This window comes from Mesoplodon densirostris, chromosome 5, assembly GCF_025265405.1.
Source record: "Mesoplodon densirostris isolate mMesDen1 chromosome 5, mMesDen1 primary haplotype, whole genome shotgun sequence".
NCBI lineage: Eukaryota > Metazoa > Chordata > Mammalia > Artiodactyla > Ziphiidae > Mesoplodon > Mesoplodon densirostris.
In genome coordinates, this window is record NC_082665.1 from 8,203,708 (window position 1) to 8,230,683 (window position 26,976).

Here is a 26,976-nt window from a genome sequence, read left to right on the forward strand (position 1 = left end):
ATGGATAACCTGTGTAACTAACTCGCACTCAAGATATAGATTATTTCCTTCATCTTAAGAAGTACCCTCCTGACTGTCTGTAGTCTGTCCCCCAACCTCCTCACAGGTATCCACTGGTCCATTTTATGTCACTATTGATTAGTTTTGCCTGCTTGGAACTTATATTATGTAGTCTTACGGCTGGCTTCTTCTGCTCAGCATGTCTTTAGATTCATCCATGCTGTTGTATGTATCAGTAGCTTGTTTTTTAGTTGTTGTTGTTATTTTGTCTTTTTCTTGTAATACTGTGTAGTGTTTTTCTGTTTTTTTGTTTTTTGTTTTTTAAATTTTTGGCTGCGTTGGGTCTTCGTTGCTGCACGGGCTTTCTCTAGTTGCAGCAAGTGGGGGCTGCTTTTCGTTGCAGTGCACAGGCTGCTTATTGTGGTGGCTTCTCTTGTTGTGGAGCATAGGCCCTAGAGCACACGGGCTTCAGTAGTTTTGGCATGTGGGCTCAGTAGTTGTGGCTCGCAGGCTCTAGAGCGCAGGCTCAGTAGTTGTTGTGCACAGGCTTGGTTGCTCCGCAGCCTGTGGGACCCTCCCAGGCCAGGGATCGAACCAATGTCCCTTGCATTGGCAGGTGGACTCCTAATGACTGCGCCACCAGGGAAGTCCCAATAGCTTGTTTTTTGTATTGATAAGTAGTGATCCATTGTGTGGGTATACTGCTATTTGTTTGTCCATTCACCACTTGATGAATATTCGGGTTGTTTCCAGTTTTTGTCTATTATCAGTAATGCTACAAGATGCAAACAAAATGAACATGCAACTACAAGTCTTTGTGTAGACATATGTTTTTATTTTCTGGGTAAACACCTAGGAGTGATTGTGCTAAGCCATATCATAAGGGTATGTTTAACTTTATAAGAAACTGCCAAACTGTTTTACAAAATGATTGTTTCATTTTGCATTCCCATCAGCAAGTGAGGGTCCCAGTTCCTCCACAACCTCACCGATACTTGGTATAGTCAAACTCTTTCATTTTAGCCATGCTAGTGGTGTGTAATATATCTCAGCATAATTTTAATTTGCATTTCCATAATAGTTAATGATGCTGATCATCTTTAAGTGTGTTTATTGGCTATTCATATTTTTTTCTCTTGTGAAGTGCCTACTGAAGTCTCTTAACCATTTTTTTTTTTTTTTTTTTTGCGGTACGTGGGCCTCTCACTGTTGTGGCCTCTCCCGTTGTGGAGTACAGGCTCCGGACGCGCAGGCTCAGCGGCCATAGCTCACAAGCCCAGCCGCTCCGCAGCATGTGGGATCTTCCCGGACCGGGGCACGAACCCATGTCCCCTAGCATCGGCAGGCGGACTCTCAACCACTGCGCCACCAGGGAAGCCCTCTTAACCATTTATTAATAAGGTTGTTTGTTAGACAATATAAATCCTCCAACTTTGTTCTTCTTTTTCAAAACTATGTTGGCTATTTTGAGTTCTTTGCATTATCGTGTAAATTTTTAAATTAGTTTGTCCCTTTTTACCAAAAAGGTTACTGAGGTTGCTAAATGGGATTGTACTGAGTGGAAGAATGGACATCTTAATAATATTGAGTCTTGTACTCAATAAACATAGAATATTTCTCCACCACTTTAGGTCTTCTTTTTTTTCTTTAAGCATAACCATGTTTTTAGTGGCTGATAATTTCTCACTGATTTGAAGGTATAGTTTACCAAACCATGACGGTTTTGTCAATTAGGTTTTTTCCAATTTTTCATTACTAATAATTTGCTGTGAATACTGTGATGTTTAGGGTTTTTTTTTTTCAAATTTAGGATTGTTTAGATAGATTTACAACAGTCAAATTACCGGGTCAAAGAATATTAACATTTAAGAAACTTTGGTATATATTGCCAAATCTTTTTCTACCTTTGTCATACCATTCACATTCCTATTATAAATGAATGAAGATGTTTGTTTCACCTCTTATCTGCCAATATTGAGTATTTTTTGCTAAATTAATCTCTGAAATGGAAGATTCTTACTAGCATTTCTTTGGGTTTTTTTTTTCTTTTAAGTTAAACATTTTTGCATATGTCTGCTTGCTACTTAATTTTCTCTTTTGCAAGTGTTATTCATATCCTGTGTTTTAAAGTTCTTCTTATAGATTTGACAGCCAAAATCTTTTTTTTTTTTTTTTTTTTTTTTGCGGTACGCGGGCCTCTCACTGTTGTGGCCTCTCCAGGCTCCGGACGTGCAGGCTCAGCAGCCATGGCTCACAGGCCCAGCCTCTCTGTGGCATGTGGGATCTTCCCGGACCGGGGCATCAACCCATGTCCCCTGCATCGGCAGGCGGACTCTCAACCACTGCGCCACCAGGGAAGCCCAGCATTTTATTATTTGTCACAGTTCTGTGGGCTGACAGGCTCAGCTGAGTAGTTCTTCTGCTGGTCTTACTTTGTGTCATTCATGTGACTGTAGGCAGATGGCAGTGGGGGTGGAACATTGAAGATGGCTTCATCCACCTGCGGAGCCCTTGAGGGAATGGCAGGAAGACTGGTCTTAGAGCCTGGGGGCTCCTTGTAGCCCCTCAACGTGGTCTCTTCACCAGGGCCTTGGGACTCCTTATATGGTTCTCAGAGCTCCCAAAGTGCAAAAGCAGAGGTTGCCAGGCCTTTCAAGGCTCAGGCCTGGAATTCCCACCTCATGCTATTGGTTAAAGTGAGTCACATGTGCGAATATCTGTAAAATATAGCCTAGGCCTCTCCATCCCACTTGCTCATTCCTTATTGGGACTTTTTCTGGCTATTCTTGCTTATTTATTACTACAAATAAACTTTATAATCAATTAGCCTGGCTCCAGGAATAAAGAGAAGATGGTATTGTTATTGGCACGGCTAAAGTTATAAATTAAGTAGGGGAGAATTAACACTTTGATGACATTGAACCTTCCTATCCATGAACATGATATGCTCTTCCTTCCGTTCAAATCTGCTTTTAAGTCTTTTGCAAGACATTAATAGCTTTTCTCATACAGGTTTTTCACATTAAAAAAAAGTCCCTGGGACTTCCCTTGTGGTGTAGAGGTTGAGAATCCACCTGCTGATGCAGGGGACACGGGTTCAAGCCCTCGTCTGGGAAGATCCCACATGCCGTGGAGCAACTAAGCCCGTGCACCACAACTACTGAGCCTGTGCCCTAGAGCCCGTGAGCCACAACTACTGAGCCTGCTCACCACAACTACTGAAGCCCGCGCACCTAGATCCCGTGCTCCACAAGAGAAGCCACCACAATGAGAAGCCCGCGCGCAGCAACGAAGACCCAACGCAGCCAAAAATAAAATAAAATAAACATTAAAAAAAACTGTATAAAAAAAGTCTATGCCTAACTTGTTTTATCATTTCCTTTTATTATTATTATTTTTTTGGGCTGTACTGCACAGCTTGCAGGATCTTAGTTCCCTGACCAGGGATTGAACCTGGGCCCAGCAGTGAAAGGGCTGAGTCCTAACCACTGGACTGCCAGAGAATTCCCTGTTTTGTCATTTCCTGAACTCTTAATCCAACTAATTTTTGGTGGGAGGAGGGGATAGGAGAGCTTATGGTGAGATAGCAAAATCTAAGTGAATTTTTCTTCTAACTATCAAGTCATTTAGTCTAATATCATTTGCTGAATAATCCTCTGTTTTCTACAGATTTGTGATAACTTGTTTATCATATATTAAAATCTTATATACTAATATATTGGTGTCTGTTCTGAGCTATCCTGTCCAACTGGTCTTATGCCAGAATGATGTGGTTTTAACTCTTATAGCTCTACTTTGTGCTAAGTAGGACTCTTTTCCCTGCAATTAACTTTTTAAAAAGATACATCATTTTTTAGCATTCATTATGTTTTCAGAAGAATTTTAACATAATTTCATTAAATTTCCTCATTAAAAATTATATTGAGGGGAATTAATGAATACTAAAAAATATAAGGATGGGCATTTTAAAGTATTTAGATATTCTATTCAGAAATACTATCCATCTCTCCATTTTTCATAATTCATATATCTTAATTCAGCCTTATAGCTTTATTCATGTAACTCAAGCATATGTTACACTCAAATTACTCACAAGTATTTTAGACTTTTATTGCTATTTAGGATACAATCCCCATTTTCATTTTATTTTCTAACTGGTTATTGCTGTAAAATAGAAATGTGTATTGATTTTTGTATATGTAGCTGTTTTAAAATTTACAGACACAGCATATAAATGGCCAAAAAAGTAACAATCTTCATTTCTCTATAAATTAACCCAGTTTAGCTCTCCAGCAATCATTTCTGCTGAGGGTGGGGGAAAAAATCAATCTTACTGTTCAGTTGGAACTCAGCTGATAGCGTCTTACCCTCTCCTTTCATATCCCCATTCTCCTCCTTGGCTGGGATGGGAGAGTTGTGTGGTTTAAAAATGCCATGTACCACAAAAACAGAAATATAGATCAATGGAACAGGATAGAAAGTCAGAGATAAACCCCTGCACCTATGGTCACCTAATCTATGACAAAGGAGGCAAGAATATACAATGGAGAAAAGACAGTCTCTTCAATAAGTGGTGCTGGGAAAACTGGACAGCTACATGTAAAAGAATGAAATTAGAACACTCCCTAATGCCATATACAAAAATAAACTCAAAATGGACCTAAATGTAAGGCTGGATACTATAAAACTCTTAGAGGGAAACAGGGAGAACACTGTCTGACATAAATCACAGCAAGATCTTTTTTGATCCACCTCCTAGAGTAATGAAAATAAAAACAAAAATAAACAAATGGGACCTGATTAACCTTAAAAGTTTTTGCACAGCAAAGGAAACCATAAACAAAATGAAAAGACAACCCTCAGAATGGGAGAAAATATTTACAAATGAAGCAACTGACAAGGGATTAATCTCCAAAATATACAGAGAGCTCATGTAGCTCAGTATCAAAAACAACAAACAATCCAATCAAGAAATGGGTGGAATATCTAAATAGACATTTCTCCAAAGAAGATATACAGATGGCCAAAAAGCACATGAAAAGATGCTCAACATCACTAATTATTAGAGAAATGCAAATCAAAACTACAATTAGGTATCACCACACACTGGTCAGAATGGCCATCATCAAAAAATCTACAAACAATAAATGCTGGAGAGGATGTGGAGAAAAGGGAACCCTCTTGCACTGTTGGTGGGAATGTAAATTGATACAGCCACTATGGAGAACAGTATAGAGGTTCTTTAGAAAACTAAAAGTAGAACTACCATATGATCCAGCAATCCCACTCCTGGTTATATATCCAGAGAAGACCATAATTTAAAAAGATAGATGCACCCCAATGTTCATTGCAGCACTATTTACAATAGCCAGGACATGGAAGCAACCTAAATATCCAACAACAGAGGAATGGATACAGAAGATGTGGTACATGTATACAATGGAATCTTACTCAGCCATAAAAATGAATAAAATAATGCCATTTTCAGCAACATGGTTGGACCTAGAGACTGTCATAGTGAGTGAAGTAAGTCAGAGAAAGACAAATATCATACGATATCACTTACATGTGGAATCTAAAGAAATGGTACAAATGGGAGACTGGACTTGACATGTACACACTACTGTATATAAAATAGATAACTAATAAGGACCTGCTGTATAGCACAGGAAACTCTTTTCATTACTGTTTAATGACCTATATGGGAAAAGAATCTAAAAAAGAGTGGATATATGTATACGTATAGCTGATTCACTTTGCTATACACCTGAAACTAACACAACATTGTAAATCAATTATATTCCAATAAAAATTTAAAAAACAAAAAAGAAAAGAAAATGCCATGTCTCTTGGCCAGTGACCCAGCTGCAGTAATTTGCAGTCCATTTCAGCAAAGGCAACACCATGCTAGAGGGCTTCTAGAGAAGCTTGAGCTCTCTCCACCCAACTCACAACGCACTCTTATTTATTTTTTTATTTTTTGCTGTACGCGGGCCTCTCACTGTTGTGGCCTCTCCCGTTGTGGAGCACAGGCTCCGGACGCGCAGGCTCAGCGGCCATGGCTCACGGGCCCAGCCGTTCCGCAGCATGTGGGATCTTCCCGGACCGGGGCACGAACCCGTGTCCCCTGCATCGGCAGGCGGACTCCCAACCACTGCGCCACCAGGGAAGCCCCAACAACGCACTCTTGCTGGATCTGCTCATCCTCTGCTCTGTCATGCTCACTCAGCCTCTCTTGAGTTTCCCATCATTTTCTGCAGCCCTGTCCATCCCCATCTCCAGGTGGGCTGTTGACTTCAGAGGACAGATAGCCAGACCTCACCCCAGGATCTGTTTTGCTCCATTCTCTGTTCATACCCCTTCCTCTAGACCAGACACATTTCATATCTTTGGAAAAGTGCTCTTTATCACACATTTTTTGATTCAGGGTATAAATTTGATGTAAGGAATGTTGGGGGGCACCTACTAGGAATTACAGGGCATAAAAAATACTTCAGCTAATAGTTAAACAATATTATCCTACTGCATATATTTATCTTGTCTTCTACTATGGAATTCAAAGATACGTACAAAGCAGAGAGATGGTATAATAAAGCTCCATGTTCCCATCAGCCAGCTTCAGTAATTATCAACATCTGTTTCAACAATCATCCTGCCCAGTCACAACTCCTCCCTTCTTCCTGCTGCTCCCCCTCGTCCTGGAGTTATTTTATAACAAATCCCTGATTTCATATCATTTTACTCTGGCCAAATTTTCAAACAATTTTTTTTGGGGGGGGTGCTGCATTGGGTCTTCGTTGCTGTTTTCAAACTCTTTTTCGAATAATTTTTCTTCCTTTGGCTGTATCCCATAAGTTTTGATAGGAAGCATTCTTACCTTGTTATTTTTAGCTGGTTATTGTATTTTTATTTACTCCTTGACCTAATGTATTTGGGAAAGAATGTCTTAATCTCCAAGTGGTCAAAGTTTTGGTGGTTAAAGTTTCTGTACTATACCTAGTTAATTGAATTTGAGAGGGTCTTTGTGGCCTAGTGTACAATCAATGCTTATAAATGCATCATGGACACTCAAAAAAGTGAATTCCCTGTAATTCCATCTTATTTTCTTATTTGCTAATTGCTCTTCTTAGTTATTTTGTTAAAGTCCTCTATGTCTTTGTTTTTTATCTGCTTGATCTCTGATACACTGTGTTGTGTTAAAATCTTTTACTTACTGTACCTATTTATCTTTATATGCCTGAATATTTTTGTTGTATATATTTTGTTACTATCTGTTACAGGTTGAATTGTGTCCCCACCAAATTCATATGTTGAAGGTCTAACCCCCAGCACCTCAGAATGTGACAGAATTTGGAAATAGGGTCTTTACAGAGTTAATGGAGTTACAGTGAGGTCATTAGTGTAGGCCCTAATACAATATGACTGGTGTCTCTACAAAAAGGAAGAATTTGGAGGCATATACACATACAAGGGAGAACGCCCTGTGAAAGTGAAGACACAGAAAAAGAAGACAATGTGAAGGGACACAGGGAGAAGACAGCGGTCTGCAAGCCAAGGAGAGAGGCCTGGAGCTGGTCCTTCCCTCATGGCCCTAGGAAGGAGCTGATCCTGCCAACACCTTGTTTTAAGACTTCCAGCCTCCAGAACCTAACTTGAAAGCACAATTTCTGTTGTTTTAAGCCACCCAATTTGTAGTACTGTATTTTGTTACAGCTGCACTACTAAACTAATACACTATAAAATTCTGCCATAGTTTTTTTTGTGTGTGTGTGGTACACGGGCCTCTCACTGTTGTGGCCTCTCCCGTTGCGGAGCACAGGCTCCGGACGTGCAGGCTCAGCGGGCCATGGCTCACGGGCCCAGCCGTTCCGCAGCATGTGGGATCTTCCCGGACCGGGGCACGAACCCGTGTCCCCTGCGTCGGCAGGCGGACTCTCAACCACTGTGCCACCAGGGAAGCCCTGAGGGCAAGTTTTGAAGAGTGACGTAACTGAGAACTGTTGAGAGCAATACTCTGAGTAGATCAGGGTACATGTCCTTCAGTCCTGAAAGAAGGTCTGAACAGAGAATCACAGCATCCACTAAAAGATGTTTAGTGGGGCCTCTCCTCTTGTCCCAGAACGAGCACTAAGCTCAAGGCTGAAAACAACATAGTACCCCATCTTCTAACAAAAGATGCCACAATTGGAGATAGACACTTTCCCCATGGATTAATAAAAGCTGCAGATCTAGCCCTGCTTCCACGGAATACTTTCTCAATCCTCTCCTTCTCGGTCTATTATCAGAAGGCAGGCGAAGGAATGAAAGGAGATAGTTGGCCTTGGGGAGTGTTTCTGGTGGGAAGTGATGAAGTGGGGAGGCTGTACGATAATCTCTCCGCTATCAGAAGGGCCTACTGCAAGGAGAGGCTGGTGTCCCATTTCCTACCTGCAAACCTGTCTAGTCAGCGTTCTTGCTGATTTACTTCTGTCTGTGTTTCAGGAGGGAGCAAGAAGATGGAAGAGAGGTGGCAGAGTGGAGAACAGAGGCCACGGGCAGCCTCCAGTCTGGCCCTTTTGTGTGGCAAGGGTGCATGTTTCTCAAGTCAGGTGGACTCTGTGGAAGATAAATCGTCTCCAGCTTTCTTGCTGGACCCTCACCCACAAGACTTGGTATACTGCTGGGTGCTGTCAGTGGAGTGATGGAAAAGATCGAGCTGAAGGTAGATCTTCCATGAAAACATACGGAGAGGACAAGGCCCATCAGGTCTTCCCATATGTACCCCCATGAAAGGGGTTTCAAACAAGAGCCAGTTATCCAGAGAAGCAGGGATCAACTAAGATAGAACTCTAGCAGTGGCCAGTTAAGAGAAACTTGCCTCAACACGGAAGCCAGGCCTTCAAGAGGATGTTGAGGAAGTGTCTGAGAGCCAGAACCATGACTTGTACCTTAGCACCCTAAGAATCTAGGATCCCACTCAAGCCACGAGATCAACACTCTGACAGGGTCTGATTTTTAGTAACTTAATTGACCAGAACAGTATCACCTAAGGTGTGGTTAAGGGATAGAAAATATTCAAAAGAGCAGCGATCGGAGAAAAAATGGACTGTTCTTCTGTTTGGAAGCCATCACACGGAGAGGGTCCAACAAACTGTTTACACTGATAACTGCCTGAACTAAAACTCTTTGCAGTGCACCAGCATTCCAGAAAGACTGTGTACAACCTACATAGATGAGTGAAATACAGCACACTTGTCCTCAACGAACAAGAAATGTTGTTACAAAATAAGTATAAAGCAAGTTTGCTGAAGCAAACAAGTCTGGAATGTGGATCCTTTTAAGGTGTTTCTCTTCCTGTTTCCCTGCTTTGTCTACTGAGATTGACATTTTACCATTTGGAAATGATGGGTGAGTCTGGTGGAAAGGGATCCACGTCCTCAATTGCAAATAGACTAGACAGTGATTATTAAGTCCCTAATGAACTGTTTCAGAACTGCTGCGTCTGAGTTGTCAGAAAGGTATCCAAGACCGAGACGAAGCCCCGAGGGCACAGAGGAGCTGAAAACTGAATATTGGGAAACACCGATGTATCAACCTTCAAAAGCAATTGTAGCTATAGCACCATCACTGTTGTCCTGTAAAGCACCTTACATTCCCAAGAGAGAGGCACTCGTGATACTAATTCAGATACCGTTTTACGGAAAAATTCTCATGTAATCCTAAAAGTAACGCACTTAAAAAAACAAATAGCAGAATCAAAGAATTTTAAACAAACAAAAAGCACTGTATTGTCAGCTACCAAAACAATGAAAATTTACCTCTCTGCTTATTAGAAAAGTTCTTGTTTAAAACATTGACAAGGGATTTTATTTCAATCAACGTAGTATTGTTGCCTAGCACCGTACTGCTGCCCTGTCTGGAGGAAATCCTCCCACAAAGCAATGTACTCCTTGTGTGTAGTCAGCTCTTGCTGGGAATAAAAAGATTAGGCAGGACCGTTTCTGCTTTGAGGTTTTCATGTCCATGCACTGCCGGGACCCATGGCCTGCCAGCCGCGCCTCCCCACATTCTGCGGAACCAATATGAATATTCAACACCCCGTTCCAGGGCGCGCGCCGGGGGAGTACCCACAAGCCCCCGCGGCCCTGCGAGGCTGGGCGAGGTCACCCGCGCTCCCCGAGACCTTGGCCCCCGGCCCGGGGGCGGGGCGGCCAAGCCGCCCGCCAATCCACGTTTTGCAGGCAGAGAGCGCGAGGCCTCGGAACGGGCAGGGAGAACTGCCTAGCCGAGAGCGGACACAAGGCCTCCGTCTTCAGAGCCCCCGAAAGAAAGCGAGGGAGGACGAGAGATGACGAGAGGAAGGGATTGGAAGGAAAGGCAGCGCCCAGTTATCACCGCCTTAAAGCCAACTCAACAGCGCAACTCCTCTTTGCACCGCTCAGCCTGACGGGAGCCTCAGCCTGTACGTACTGGCTGCGCCCGCAACGCATCCCTGGCACCGCCCCCTGCCGCGGGGCACGCCGGGAGAGCCGAGTTTCCCCCTTCCTCTAGTAAACGGGCGAGACGAAGGGTATTTCCGGTGTTAACGACTATCTTTACGGAAGAGGTGGGGTTAATCCTGTCCCGCCCCTCCTGGCCGGCGGGGCGAAGACTGACAGTCTTCGGCAAGCGCTAAGGCCCGCCCCTGCACCGGAAGGAGGAAGGCGGGGGAGTCTAACAGGCGTCAGGCGCGGGGTCACGTGTCGCAACTGCTGGTGGAGAGAAGAAAAGGGCGGGACCCCGGACGGAGGGGTGGGGTGCCCTCCTTTCCCTTGGGTCACGCGCGGCAGGAAGTGGTTCCCGAAACGGAGTATTCGAGATGGGGACCGCCCTGGACATTAAGGTTAAAAGAGCGAACAAGGTTTATCACGCCGGGGTAAGTAGGAGTGGGTGTGCCTGCAGGTTCTGTTGTCTCCCAGGTCCCGCATACTTCTGGGTTTTCCTGGGCGGGGCAAGGCGCACCTCCAGGTAAGTCCCGGTCAGATGCGGACCAGCCAGGTGCATCCCTGCCAGGTGCGTCTCGCTTGCGCGGCTGGCTGCTTTAAGAGCGGCCCCCGCCGGAGTCGCCGCCGGGGTTGGGGAGGCATGCAGGGCCGAGTGGCTGGCCCCAGGGCTGCAGCGCTAACCGTCGGGCCCCTTGAACATCCAGCTCGGCCTTGGGCCCCCGGGCTTGAGCTGTCGCCGTGAGCACTGAGGGGGGAGGAGCTTGATGACCAAACGCCCCGTTCCTCACTTCTAAGTTGAGTGCAAAGGTCTAAGGACAGAAAGGCAGAATTAACCTTGGAAGCAGAAATACGCACTTTAGGCCGTGCTCAGCTTTAACACCATGCAAAAGTTATTCATTTCTCTGGTTTTGTTGTTTTAATAACATACAAAACGAATAGCATATTAAAATGCAAGTCAGAAAAAATCTTAACTATGCCATTAACAAGTTTTGGGCCACTGGCTACTTAACCTCTTAGGGCGTCATTTTCCTTATTTACCAAATGAGGATGCAAGGTTCCTCTACCTCTAAGTCGCGGAATCTCAACCCTTGCTGTACATCAGAATCCATCACTCAGGGGAATTTAAAAATACGCTAACTGGGGTCTCACACCCAGAGGCACCAGTGATTCTGATGTGCAGCCAGGGTTGAAATCACAGCCAGCTCTCACAGTCTGTGGAATAAAATTGAGAGTAGTGGTTGGTCACGTGAATGCAGGGAGGTCTCAAAAGGGACGCTAAAGCCTTTCGGTGCAAGATATTTGCGGAAACCTAATATTACAGATTCAATTGGTCATCTCCAGATTATTAATTACAGAGAGGAAGAGTTACCTTTATAGTGGAGGAATCTGCTAGTCACCATCCTAACCACGACCAACAATGAATACCACCTTTCCATCACTGTCACCACTAATGAGACTGACATGTTCTGGCATAACAATAGAGGGTTCTGGCATGGAAAACTGAGAAGGATACAGCTCACCTATGTAGCCTTCCTGCCAAAAATGCTTAACTTCCCTCAGTTCATAAGGAAACAGGCATATTCATATTGAGAAACAGTCTGTACAGTAATTGGCCTGGATTCTTCAAATATGTTAGTATCATTAAAAAGAATTTTTTTAGATTCAAGAGATGAAAGGGATTTGAAAACCAAATAGAGTGCCTAATTTTTGATAAATTTGAATATGGGCTATATGTTAAATACAAGTTTCGTTTTGGTGTTAATTTTCCCCAGTATGATATTCGTATTTTGGTTATGTGGGAGAATACTCCACGTGCTGAAGTGCTTAGGAGTGAAGTGTCAAAATAACTAAATTTTAAATGGTCCAGCCATATTGTGTGTGTGCGCACTTGTGAGGAGAAAGAAAGCAAATGTGCCAAAATATTAACAACTGGTGACTCTAGTTGAAAGTTATATGGGTCTACTTTGTATTCTTTATTGAGATCTAATACCATAAAATTCACCCTTTTCGAGTGTACAATTCAGTGGTTGTAATATATTCAGGGTTGTGCAACCATCACCACCATCTAATTTTAGAACATTTTTATCACCCCCAAAAGAAACCCTGTACCCATGAGTAGAGTAGTCATTCCTAATTCCTCTTCTTCTTAGCCCCTGGCAGTCACAGATCTACTTTCTGTCTCAGTGGATTTGCCTAATTAGGACATTTCATGTATATGGGATCATACAGTGTGTGGCCTTTTGTGAGTGGCTTCTTTCACTTAGCATAATGTGTTCAACGATCATGCATGTTGGAGCATGTATCAGTTCCTCATTTGTTTTAATGGCTGAATAGTAATCTGTTGTATGGATATGTCACATTTTATGTATCCATTCATCTGTTGATGGACATTTGGGTTGTTTTCACTTTTTGACTATCATGAATAATGCTACTATGAACATTCTAGTACAAGTTTCTGTGTGAACATATGTTTGCGTTTCTCTTGGATATATACCTAGGAGTGGATTTGCTGGGTGATATGGTAAATTTATGTTTAGTTTTTTGAAGACGTACCAACCTGTTTTCCAAAGCACCTGCACAACTTCACACTCCACTAGCAGTGTGTGAGAGTTCCAATTTTTCCTCTACTTTGTATTCTCATAACTTTTTTGTAGCTTGGAAAATATCAAAATAAGAATTGGGGGAGGCAGTGACAGGCGATATGTACACTTAACTTTAATACTTATTATTTTCATTCAGAAGTTAGCAGATTCCATTCAGAGATGTTATAGCAGCTGAGATGCTGAAACGTTTTCTGTGGTTTAAAATATGGTATCAGTAATGAAAAGTACATTTGAAAAAGTTGAAGAGATGGAATCATCCACTTGACCCAGCTGGAAGTCTTAATGCAGCCAGGACCACTCCTTGTGGGTGGCAGGCTGGAAGGGGGTATTAGCTCTGCTCATCCGATGCACATCCCTTCATGCCAGGATAAGGAACAGAATCTGCACCTGTTGGTTTATGACAGTATTTCCCAGTCTTCACTTTTACACTTAATGTATTTTACACTAAATGCATTTTAAAAGGAGACCTTATATGGCTATTGTGAAAGAAAACCCTGTGTAACTTCTCCTAAATAGAGGGTTGCTGTGTACAGTTGACCCTTGAACAATGCAAGGGTTTGAGGTGCCAACCCCACGTGCAGTCGAAAATCTATGTTTCACTTTTGACTCCCCCCAAACTTGACTACCAATAGACTACTGCTGACCGGAAGCCTTACCAATAACACACACTGTTAACACATATTTTGTGTGTTATATGTATCATATACTGTATGCTTACAATGAAGTAAGCTAGAGAAAAGGAAATGTTATTTAGAAAATTTTAAGGAAGAAAAAATACATTTATAGAGCATTGTACTGTATTTTTCAATACCATAGTTTGTCTCTTTACAAGATGACTCGTCTGTCAGTACCTACATCAATATTGTCTTATATGATACAAAACACTGTAGCTGCTATATGTATTACTAATACTAGACATCAAAAATCAAGAGATAATGTGAAAAATAAATTCACATTTATTTACGGATGTAACAATTCATGCCCTGATAATGAATAAGCAACAGTATGACTGCTTTGTGGTAGCCTAGCCTATACACCGATGTCACATTCGTGACATAACTAACTTTTTCTTAATTTTTTCCATGTTTCTAGGCTATATGGTTTTTCTTGTGAGTTTTTTTCAAATCGTCACAAATCTCAAAAACTTTTTCCAATATATTTATTGAAAAAAATCCACGTGGACCCACACAGTTTAAACAAGCATGTTGTCCAAGGGTCCACTGTATATTTTTTAAAGCCAAAAAAAGTTGTTAAATGAATAAATCTAATCACTGGACAAAAATATACACCTGGAAACGCGTGCTGTGACTCGTGTTGGATGGACTCCGTCATCTGTGGTTAAGGATGGCAACCAGCCCTGTCAGGGCTGCTCTCAGAGCCCCAGGGAGAAGGACCCTCCGAGGTCTCAGTGCCCACAGACAGCGCGTGTCTCAAGCCCAGTTTGCACCATGGTTGTACAAGGGGGGTCCTGTCTGTCTCACCCTCTCGACTCTTAGCTGGCGGCAGGTGGGACTAATAAATACAAATTTTCAGTTTTCTCAGTACAGCTCAACAGTATTGGTAAAGATTCGGTTGCTATAAATCGGACTCATCCATGCGCCTGCCAGAGCACAGCACCTGTAATTGTCCTGGTTTGCTCGAGGTGGCTGCCACCTGTGTTCTCGGGTTTTAAGTGCTTGTCATTCAAGTGAAACATGTTTGTCCATTTAACGACAGTCTTACGTTCCACCTGAGGGACTCGGGAAACACTGGTGTAGGGTTTTGTGAGCCTGGCAGCATCGCTCCCATTTTACTAATGAGGAAACTGAGGCCTAGACAAGTTAAGGAATTTGCCCCAGATCACCCAGCTAATGACAGCCTGGATTCCAGTGCAGGTCATCAGATTGCAGAGTGTGTCCAGCCAACACTCTTATTACACCTCCTCCCTAAGAGCGCCCATTTTTGTGCAAAATGGAGGAGCTTTTTACGTAGGAATAGTAGTTATTAGTTTCCTAGGAGTGCTGTGAATAGCATTGTAATATTTCAGTTAAAAAGCTGCTGCGACGACTCCTCGGAGCACGTGCAGCCAAGTCTGTTCCTGTGATTTTCAGTATCTTAGTTGTTGTGGAAGCATTTGAAAATGGTTTTGATTCTGTGGACACCAGAGAACCTAAGTTATTCTTGGGTTTAAAATTGTCATTTGGGTTTTTCCTAGAAAAAGCCGCTCATTCAAAGTGGTGGTATTTTTTTTAAAAATCACAGTTGAATAATTTTTAAAAATATAAACAAAACATTTGACAGAAGGCTGGAAAGTGAAAAGTCAAGTTCTTCCTCTTTCAGACCACTTTTTCTGTCCCTGGACGTATCCGCTGACCGTTTATGTACTATTCCAGACATTTCCTATGAGTAATAGTTGCACATGTACGCAGACACGCACGCAGGCACACACAAAACTTGTTCTTTTTGCTGAATGGTATATCCTTATCTTGGATACCTTTCCGTATCACCACATCTTCATCAACTCATTCTTTTCAGACTGTTACTGAATCAAAACAGATTTATTTATTTATTTATTGGTCTTCCCTGGCGGCGCAGTGGTTGAGAGTCTGCCTGCCGACACAGGGGACGCGGGTTCATGCCCCGGTCCGGGAAGATCCCACATGCCGCGGAGCGTCTAGGCCCGTGAGCCATGGCCGCTGAGTCTGAGCGTCCGGAGCCTGTGCTCCGCAACGGGAGAGGCCACAACAGTGCGAGGCCTGCGTACCGGTAAAAAAACAAAACAAAACGAAACAAAAACAACAGATTTATTCAACCAGTGTCTGTGAATCTCCTTACAGGTCTGGAGAGAAGTAGGTAAAGAGAAAACAAAAGGTGCTAACGTACTTGTGCTGGAACGGGTGCATCTCTGGTGTGTGAGGGAGCTCAGAGGAAGGTGTAGTCGTTTGGGGGTGGGGGGAGGGCCCTTCTGGAGCTTCACTGAGGCAGTGATGCTCCAGCCTACTTCTGAAAGCTGTCTGCGGGCCGGGCTCTCCCTCCCCACCTGGCACTGTGTGTGTGTGTTTCCATCAGAAGGAACAGACAGTGTGAGCACAGTGGGCAGGAGCTGGCAGACATTTGTGGGCCAGTGAGTCCAGTGAACCGCGTCTTTCACTCCATCTCCCCACCTTTCACTGCTGCTCATGCTCATCTCGTTTGACAGTGATTTGTTTTAATGGTTTTTTTTTTTTACATCTTTATTGGAGTATAATTGCTTTACAGTCTTGTGTTAGTTTCTGCTGTGTAACAAAGTGAATCAGCCATACGTATGCATATATCCCCATATCCCCTTCCTCTTGCGTCTCCTTCCCACCCTCCCTATCCCACCCCCCTCTAGGTGGTCACAAAGCACCAAGCTGATCTCCGTGTGCCATGCGGCTGCTTCCCACTAGCTATCTGTTTTACATTTCATAGTGTATATATGTCAGTCCTACTTTCTCACTTCGTCCCAGCTTACCCATCCCCCTCCCCGTGTCCTCAAGTCCATTCTCTATGTCTGCGTCTTTATTCCTGTCCTGCCCCTATGTTCATCAGAACCATTTTCTTTTAGATTCCGTATATATGTGTTAGCATACGGTGTTTGTTTTTCTCTTTCTGACTTACTTTACTCTGTATGACAGTCTGTAGGTCCATCTACCTCACTACAAATAACTCAATTTCATTTCTTTTTATGGCTGAGGAGTATTCCATTGTATGTATGTGCCACACCTTCTTTGTCCATTCATCTGTCGATGGACACTTAGGTTGCTTCCATGTCCTGGCTATTGTGAATAGAGCTACAATGAACATTGTGGTATGACTCTTTTTTAATTATATAAGTTTATTTATTTATTTATTTTCAGCTGCATTGGGTTGTCGTTGCTGCACGCGAGCTTTCTCTAGTTAAAGCGAGTGGAGGCTACTCTTCGTTGTGGTGCGCAGGCTTCTCATTGTGGTGGCTTCTCTTTTTACGGAGCATGGGCTCTAGGCGTGCAGGCTTCAGTAGTTGTGGCACGTGGGCTCAGTCGTTGTGGCACTCGGGCTCTAGAGAGCAGGCTTAGTAGTTGTGGCGCACGGGCTTAGTTGCTCCACGGCATGTGGGATCTTCCTGTACCTGGGCTCGAACCCATCGCCCCTACATTAGCAGGCAGATTCTTAACCATTGTGCCACCAGGGAAGTCCTACATGACTCTTTTTGAATTATGGTTTTCTCAGGGTATATGCCCGGTAGTGGGATTGCTGGGTTGTATGGTAGTTCTATTTTTAGTTTTTTTTTTTTTTTTTTTTTTCCATACGCGGGCCTCTCACTGCTGTGGCCTCTCCCGTTGTGGAGCACAGGCTCCGGACGCGCAGACTCAGCGGCCATGGCTCACGTCCCAGCCGCTCTGCGGCATGTGGGATCTTCCCAGACCAGGGCATGAACCCATGTCGCCTGCATCGGCAGGCGGACTCTCAACCACTGCGCCACCAGGGAAGCCCCTATTTTTAGTTTTTTAAGAAGCCTCCATACTGTTCTCCGTAGTGGCTGTATCAATTTACATTCCCACCAACAGTGCGAGAGGGTTCCCTTTTCTCCACACCCTCTCCAGCATTTATTGTTTGTAGATTTTTCGATGATGGCCATTCTGACTGTAGTGAGGTGATGATACCTCGTTGTAGTTTTGATTTGCATTTCTCTAATGGTTAGTGATGTTGAGCATCCTTTCATGTGTTTGTTGGCAATCTGTATATCTTCTTTGGAGAAATGTCTGTTTACCTCTTCTGCCCATTTTTAGATTAGGTTGTTTGTTTTTTAGATATTAAGCTGCTGGAGCTGCTTGTATATTTTGGAGCTTAATCTTTTGTCAGTTGCTTCATTTGCAAATATTTTCTCCTACTCTGAGGGTTGTTTTTTCATCTTTTTTATGGTTTCCTTTGCTATGCAAAAGCTTTTAAAGTTCATTAGGTCCCATTTGTTTATTTTTGTTTTTATTTGCATTTCTCTAGGAGGTGGGTCAAAAAGGATCTTGCTGTGATTTATGTCATAGAGTGTTCTGCCTATGTTTTTCTCTAACAGTTTTAGAGTGTCTGGCTTTACCTTTAGGTCTTTAATCCATTTTCAGTTTATTTTTGTCTATGGTGTTAGGAAGTGTTCTAATTTCATTCTTTTACATGTAGCTGTCCAGTTTTCCCAGCACCGCTTATTGAAGAGGCTGTCTTTTCTCCATTGTATACTCTTGCCTCCTTTATCAAAGATAAGGTGACCATGTGTGCGTGGGTTTATCTCTGGGCTTTCTATCCTGTTCCATTGATCTATATTTCTGGTTTTGTGCCAGTACCATACTGTCTTGATTACTGTAGCTTTGTAGTGTAGTCTGAAGTACAGGAGCCTGATTCCTCCAGCTCCGTTTTTCTTTCTCAAGATTGTTTTGGCTATTCGGGGTCTTTTGTGTTTTCATACAAATTGTGAAATTTTTTCTTCTAGTTCTGTGAAAAATGCCATTGGTAGTTTGATAGGGATTGCATTGAATCTATAGATTGCTTTAGGTAGTGTAGTCATTTTCACAGTGTTGATTCTTCCAATCCAAGAACATAGTATATCTCTCTGTTTGTATCATCTTTAATTTCTTTCATCAGTGTCTTAGTTCATCAATAGTTTTCTGCATACAGGTCTTCTGTCTCCTTAGGTAGGTTTATTCCTAGGTATTTTATTCTTTTTTGTTGCAGTGGTAAATGGGAGTGTTTCCTTAATTTCTTTTTCAGATTTTTCATCAGTATATAGGAATGCAGGAGATTTCTGTGCATTAATTTTGTATCCTGCTACTCTACCAGATTCATTGATTAGCTCTAGTAGTTTTCTGGTAGCAGCATCTTTAGGATTTTCTATGTATAGTATCATGTCATCTGCAAACAGTGACAGTTTTACTTCTTCTTTTCTGATTTGGATTCCTTTTATTTCTTTTTCTTCTCTGATTGCTGTGGCTAAAACTTCCAAACCTGTGTTGAATAATAGTGGGGAGAGTGGGCAACCTTGTCTTGTTCCTGATCTTAGAGGGAGTGGTTTCAGTTTTTCACCATTGAGAATGATGTTAGCTGTGGGTTTGTCATATATGGCCTTTATTATGTTGAGATAGGTTCCCTCTATGCCTACTTTCTGGAGAGCTTTTATCATAAATGGGTGTTGAATTTTGTCAAAAGTCTTTCTGCATCTATTGAGATTATCCTGTGGTTTTTATGCTTCAACTTGTTAATATGGTGTATCACATTGATTTGCATATATTGAAGAATCCTTGCATTCCTAGGATAAACCCCACTTGATTATGGTGTATGATCCTTTTAATGTGCTGTTGGATTCTGTTTGCTAGTATTTTGTTAAGGATTTTTGCATCTATGTTCATCAGAGATATTGGCCTGTAGTTTTCTTTTTTTGTGACATCTTTGTCTGGTTTTGGTATCAGGGTGATGGTCCCTCATAGAATGAGTTTGGGAGTGTTCCTCCCTCTGCTACATTTTGGAAGAGTTTGAGAAGGATAGGTGTTAGCTCTTCTCTAAATGTTTGATAGAATTCGCCTGTGAAGCCATCTGGTCCTGGGCTTTTGTTTGTTGGAAGATTTTTCATCACAGTTTCAATTTCATCACTTGTGATTGGTCTGTTTATATTTTCTATTTCTTCCTGGTTCAGTCTTGGAAGGTTCTGCTTTTCTAAGAATTTGTCCATTTCTTCCAGGTTGTCCATTTTATTGGTATATAGTTGCTTGTAGTAATCTCTCATGATCCTTTGTATTTCTGCAGTGTCAGTTGTTACTTCTCCTTTTTCATTTCTAAGTCTGTTGATTTGAGTCTTCTCCCTTTTTTCTTGGTGAGTCTGGCTAATGGTTTATCAATTTTGTTTATCTTCTCAAAGAACCAGCTGCAGTTTTATTGATCTTTGTTATTGTTTCTTTCATTTCTTTTTCATTTATTTCTGATCTGATCTTTATGGTTTCTTTCCTTCTGCTAACTTTGGGGATTTTTTATTCTTCTTTCTCTAATTGCTTTCGGTGTAAGGTTAGGTTGTTTATTTGAGATTTTCCTCATTTCTTGAGGTAAGATTGTATTGCTATAAGCTTCCCTCTTAGAACTGCTTTTGCTGCGTCCCACAGGTTTTGGGTTGTAGTGTGTTCATTGTCATTTGTTTCTAGGTGTTTTTTGATTTCCTCTTTGATTTCTTCAGTGATCTCTTGGTTATTTAGTAGCATATTGTTTAGCCTCCATGTGTTCGTATTTTTTATAGACTTTTTCCTGTAATTGATATCTTGTCTCATAGCATTGTGGTTCAGAAAAGATACTTGATATGATTTCAATATCATATCATAAATTATATGATAAATTTATCATATCATAAATTTACCAAGGCTTGATTTGTGGCCCAAGATATGATCTATCCTGAGAATGTTCCATGAGCACCTGAGAAGAAAGTATATTCTGTTGTTTTTGGATGGACTGTACTATAAATATCAATTAAGTCCATCTTGTTTAATGTATCATTTAAAGCTTGTGTTTCCTTAATTATTTTGATTTTGGATGATCTGTCCATTGTTGAAAGGGGGGTGTTAAAGTCTCCTACTATGATTGTGTTACTGTCGATTTACCCTTTCATGGTTGTTAGCATTTGCCTTATGTATTGAGGTGCTCCTATGTTGGGTGCATAAGTATTTACAATTGTTATATCTTCTTCTTGGATTGATCCCTTGATCATAATGTAGCGTCCTTCTTTGTCTCTTGTAATAGTCTTTATTTTAAAGTCTATTTTGTCTGATATGACAGTTGCTAGTCCAGCTTTCTTTTGATTTCCATTTGCATGGAATATCTTTTTCCATCCCCTCACATTCAGTCTGTACGTGTCACTAGGTCTGAAGTGGGTCTCTTGTAGACAGCATATGTACAGGTCTTGTTTTTGTATCCATTCAGCCAGTCTATGTCTTTTTCGTTGGAGCATTTAATCCATTTACATTTAAGGTAATTATCGATATGTATGTTCCTATTACCATTTTCTTAATTGTTCTAGGTTTGTTTTTGTAGGCCTTTTCCTTCTCTTGTGTTTCTTGCCTAGAGAAGTTCCTTTAGCATTTGTTGTAAAGCTGGTTTGGTGGTGCTAAATTCTCTTAACTTTTGCTTATCTGTAAAGGTTGAGATCCTTGCTGGGTAGAGTAATCTTGGTTGTAGATTTTTCCCTTTGATCACTTTAAATATGTCCTGCCACTCCCGTCTTGCTTGCAGAGTTTCTGCTGAAAAATCAGCTGTTAACCTTATGGGGATTCCCTTGTATGTTATTTGTTGCTTTTCCCTGGCTGCTTTTAATATTTTTCTTTGTATTTAATTTTTGATAGTTTGATTAATTTGTGTTTTGGTGTGTTTCTCTTTGGGTTTATCCTGTATGGTACTCTCTTTGCCTTGGACTTGACTATTTCCTTTTCCATGTTAGGGAAGTTTTTGACTATAATCTCTTCAAATATTTTCTCAGACCCTTTTTTTTTTCTTCTTTTTCTGGGACCCCTATAATTCAAATGTTGGTTTGTTTAATTTTGTCCCAGAGGTTTCTGAGACTGTCGTCAATTCTTTTCATTCTTTTTTCTTTATTCTGCTTCCTGGCAGTTATTTCCACCATTTTATCTTCCAGGTCACTTATCCATTCTTCTACCTCAGTTATTCTGTTATTGATTCCTTCTAGAGTATTTTTAATTTCAATTGTTCATCACTGTTTGTTTGTGCTTTCTTTCTTCTAGATCCTTGTTAAATGTTTTTTGTATTTTCTCCATTCTGTTTCCAAGATTTTGGATCATCTTTACTATCATTACTCTGAGTTCTTTTTCAGGTAGGTTGCCTATTTTGTCTTCATTTATTTGGTCTTGAAGGTTTTTACCTTGCTCCTTCGTCTTTAATGTACTTTTGTCATTTTTTTTTTTTTTTTGATGGGTGGTGCTGTATTCTTGTCTTACTTGTTGTTTGGCCTGAGACGTCCAGCACTGGAGTTTGTGGGCAGTTAGATAGAGCTGGGTCTTGGTGCTGAGATGAGGACTTCCAGGAGGCATTTTTCCAACTGATATTCTCTGGGGTCTAAGGTTCTCTGTTTGTCCAGTGATTTGGACTCAGAGCTCCCACCACTGGACTCAGAGCTCAGGCCTGACCTCCGGCCTGGGAACCAAGATCTTGCAAGCTTCGTGGAGTGGTTAAAAAAAAAAAAAAAAGGAAGAGAGAAAGGATGAAAGGAGCAGTATGATATCAAAGAATAAAGAACAAAATAAAATTAGAAAGATAAAAAGTATATTAGGAAAAATAAAACTATAGTTGAATCAACTGCAACAAGGTAAAATAAAACCACAGCAGAAAAAAGAAAAAAAAGGGGGGGGGGCAGCAAGCCAAAAGGAGATAGATCACTAACAAAGTATAAAGAATAAAATAAAATTAGAAAAATAAAAGATTTATTAGAAAGAATAAAAATATAAAAGAATCAACAACAGTGAATAAACAAGGTAAAACAGAACCCTGATCTAAAAGAGGACAAAAGAAAAGAAAGGGAAAAAAAAAAGCCTTGGCTATGGGGGCAAAGTTTAGGCACCGGGAGGTAGGGTGGTGTGGAGCTTAGGCAGGGGCAGGGTTCAAGTTGGGACGGGGCCTAGGCCGGGGTGGGGGGGGGCATGACGTTCCAGCGTGGGGTGGGGACTCTGCTTAGGGCCTGCTTAGGGAAGGGGAGAGGCAATCTGTGGGAAGCAAGGCCTCTGGGATGTGGGCTTCCAGAGTTTGAAGGTGGGGCCCTGGTGGGGGTGTGTGGGGGGGGTTTAGGCCCCGAGCATTGGAGGGGGTCTCAGAGGGGGTCTCCGCGTGTAGGGGTGCAGGGGCAGGGCTCAGGTTCTCCCCGACAGGAGGGAGGCTTCCAGGGCAGAGGCTTAGGCCGGGGAGCCCAAGAGGCTCCCTGGTGCCTAAGTGGACAGGGAAAGCACTGGCTGCGTTCCCTTCCGTTCCTTCATGCCCCTCCCCCACTTGACAGTGATTTTTTTTTTTTTAAGTGACTTTGCTATATTCTCTTCCCAGAATATTTATTTTCTTTGCCTTGGGTTTATTCTGCTCTTCTCCTGTGTTTTTTGTTTGTTGTGTTTTTTTGTTTTGACCAAGCCTGGCAGCATGCAGGGTCTTAGTTCCCTGACTAGGGATCAAATGCATGCCCCTTGCAGTGGAAACGCAGAGTCCTAACCACTGGACCACCAGGGAAGTCCCTGTTTTCGTTTTTTAATTTCATAAATTGGCTGTTTAGCTTACCAAATTGTAACCATCTTTTTAAAATGCAGACACTTTTCTCTAAGTACAACTTTAGTTGCATCCCATAAGTTTTTGTTTTTAATAGGTTGGTGAATTATTGTAAAGCAGACGCCCTTGAAACCCCACCCAGGTCCTACAGGAAAGGAGCAGGGGACCAGGAGAGAGGGAGAGATTGGAAGAAGTCGAATCACTGCCTAGATGCTGGCAGAAGGTGCTGTTCCAAAAGATGGTGTTGCGGCTTCATGGTTTAGCAGTCTGATGTTCTGTGGGGATGTGGGAAGACCCCAAAAAAAAGCTCCACTGCCCTGTCCCTCAAGATTTGATTGTCAACTTAAATTTCTTCTAATTTCCATTATGATCTTTTTCTTTGACATGTGAGTTGCTTAGAAGTGTGTGTTCTAATTTCTGTTATAAAAACTCTCACTAGAGGCTTATAGTAATTCCCAAATTTAATATTTAAATTTTAGAGAAGTCCTTATGAGAAGAGTAACTTTAACCAGAAAGTGAGGTTGTGATGAAAAAGAATGCCAGGAAATTCCAGTGGTCAGAGAAAAGAAAGACTAACACGGGATTGTTTTCTATAATTTAGTAGTAACCTATAATGGGTTGCCAGCATACTTTATATATACCGCAGTCATCGCACTGATTAACTTCTGTTGTAATTAATTTGTTCTCTGAGTCGGCCTAACTAAAATAATTTGTTTATATTTGTATTCCTAGGCCTTTCAGTACCTGCCACTTGGTAAGTGCTCAGAAACTTTATTAAATGATAGTTGAAGCCTTAAAACATAGACTTTAAGCAAAATTCATAAGACTAATAGTTTTATGAATGCATTGATCAGAAAAGGAAAACTGTTGTCTTATAGGTATAGTACAGATTTTGCTTTGTAATTATAAATAATATTCTATACATAAATTTTAGACAGATGCTGTTAAGATTCTTATTTTGATGTATCCCCACAGCTACACATGACCCCCCCCCCCATTACTTGTATTTGCTTTAGGGAGGTCATTCTTTTTTTAAAAATAAATTTATTTATTTATTTTTGGCTGTGTTGGGTCTTCATTGCTGCACGTGGCCTTTCCCTAGTTGCGGTGAGTGGTGGCTACTCTTCGTTGCAGTGCACGGGCGTCTCATTGCGGTGGCTTCTCTTGCTGTGGGGCATGGGCTTTAGGCGCGCAGGCTTCGGTAGTTGTGGCACACGGACTCAGTAGTTGTGGCACACGGGCTCAGTAGTTGTGGCTCATGGGCTCTAGAGCACAGGCTCAGCAGTTGTGGCCCACGGGCTTAGTTGCTCCATGGCATGTGGGATCTTCCTGGGCCAGGGCTCGAACCCATGTCCCCTGCATTGGCAGGCAGATTCTTAACCACTGTGCCACCAGGGAAGTCCCTAGGAAGGTCATTCATAAGAGAATGGTTCAAATAAATGTGGGAACAGGGACTTCAGAATTCCTGTATATATGGTTATGGTTATCTTCTAACTCAGAAATAGAAAATTGTCCAGAATTTGATTCCCCAGAGTCTTTGTCACAATTTGCACAGCTCAGAGACAGGAGACCTTCCTCAGAGCTTGAGCAATGCCAGCTTCTCCCTGAGATGACTCATTGAACCCAGAAAGTTAATTTGTGTTTTCAAAGCCCCATATATGATACAGAGCAATCAGGAATGTGAAAAAAATTCCCTACTTCTGTATTTCCAGGGAAAATTCCTGGAAATTTTGAGGAAGAGAACACTTAACTGAAACTGTTTTATGATAACATGGTACCAGTACAGCCCTTTCCAACACAGAGACTGCTTTAATGCTCACAAATACTGAAGAGATGGCATTTCTCTCCCATTTTATGCGTGAGAAGACTGAGGCTCAGAGAATTCAGCGACACGTCAAGGGCATTGATGTAACAGTGAATGTTTGAAATCACGTCTTTTTATTCCCAAGCCTGGAACTCTGTGTGCCTTCTCCAGGTCTTAATTCTCATCCGGAGGACGGGGCTGATACCTGGTCAGAGGCTTTGTTGTGAGAATTAAATGAGAGAAAGTTTTAAGACATTTACTATAGGTTTGACCTGAAGTAGGGGTCAAATGGTAGGTGGTGGTATCCTTATGCTTTTCCACGATCTCAGTTTGCACTTAGAATTGCTCTGTCTGCCTTGATGTTAATCATGTTGTTCATGCACCTTACAAGTGGTGCACCTTACAAACAGTATGGGCTTATCAGATGCCGTACAGATTGCTGGATGTCTCCCCATGGTGAACTTGGAGAATGGAGGCCAGGGACCCGGCAGAGCATATAGAGATTACAGCATTTTGGGCACTGCAAGCTGGGTGTGGCTTGGGCTTTGTTATGTACTTCTTTGCTTGGTGCAGTAGATGTGTTCTTGAACCAAAAGTTTGACTCAAATGCATTCTAAGTTGCATTATATTTTCAATGTACTAGAGCTTATTGGCTAAAAGAGACCTACAGTAAATCTTTTTGCAATGTAAATATAGTTCATTTGTTTTTATAAATTCAGAATGTTTTACCTTCTGAAATCCTGGCACATGTACTCATGAAAATGACACTGTTATATATTATGGTTGTGAAAAATATAAACGGGAGATCTACTGTCCAGAGTAGCCAGGTTACAGTGATAAAGGATTTATGTATGGTGGGCTGATTACTGTTACCACAAGAATTTCTAGGTTTGCGTTTTGTCTTGCTTGGCTTTCATGTAATTTCTTGTTTAAAAAAAGAAAAGTTTAAAGTGGAAAAATCCTTTATATGCCAGTTCATTATTATGAAGAAAAATTGCAAAGCTAGAATGGTATGAAAAAAAGAAGCCTAACTGTTCTGCTTTGTTCTGCTGGATTCTTGATACGTGAACGGTCAGTTATAGTTGAATGCTGGTGCAAATTCTTAGGGTAGATCTTTGAGCAAGGAGGGATCTCAAAATAACTTTGTGGGAGGTATGAACCCATTAAGGAACGCAGTCATCGGAACCTTAAGTGGGTGTTTTTTCTCACTAATTATCTAATACTCCTGAAAAGGCTTGTCCCCTCAGTCATAGCCCAACCCTTATATAGTGCCTGAGAAGTATTTTCAGAGTTGTCCGATGCCGTTTGAACCCTGGGATGCAGTCAGAGTGTTGGTTAGTTCTCCGTTTGGTGTTTGTTGCCACAGATTCTGTCCTGGCCTGAGCATTAGTGACGCCTGCCTGGCCCCTGTGGGCGTGTCCATGTCTAGACTCGGGACAAGTCTCAGCACGTCAGGGACACCCTTGACACTCCCCTCCCCCCGCCGGCTGCTCTGACTCTTGCAGGGTGGTTGGGTTTTCCTCCGCCTTCCTCTTGGTGCCGAGACCACAGTCCAGACCTCCTGGCCTTGTGTGATCCTGGGCTCAGCCTGTGCAGCCAGCAGTGCTCTCTCCATGGCCCGAAACCTGCAGTCTTTGACACCAGCCACTCCTGCAGTGATTGGCCCCCAGTGCTGAACTCCTAGCTGTGCTGCTCGCAGGCTGGAGAGTCAGCAGCACCCGTCTTCTCCCATCATTCCCCCTCTCTGACCCCCTCCCCACTGCTGCCCCAGCCTGAGTTGGCAGAGCCCAGCTGCTCTCGTCTACAGGTGTCCAGTCTAGGTGACCCTCCTTAGAGAGGGTCCCCGCGC

General features: G+C 42.2%; 1 protein-coding gene across 1 annotated transcript in view; it reads left to right on the forward strand.

Annotated features, from left to right (window-relative positions):
• Positions 1 to 10,225: 10,225 nt before the first annotated feature.
• VPS26C (VPS26 endosomal protein sorting factor C) overlaps positions 10,226 to 26,976 on the forward strand; it is a 53,995-nt gene continuing 37,244 nt past the window's right edge. Inside the window, exon 1 of the mRNA XM_060098487.1 lies at positions 10,226 to 10,894. Coding sequence (XP_059954470.1) covers positions 10,838 to 10,894 — 57 coding nt within the window. The 5' untranslated portion in view covers positions 10,226 to 10,837. The remainder of the gene's footprint in view (positions 10,895 to 26,976) is intronic.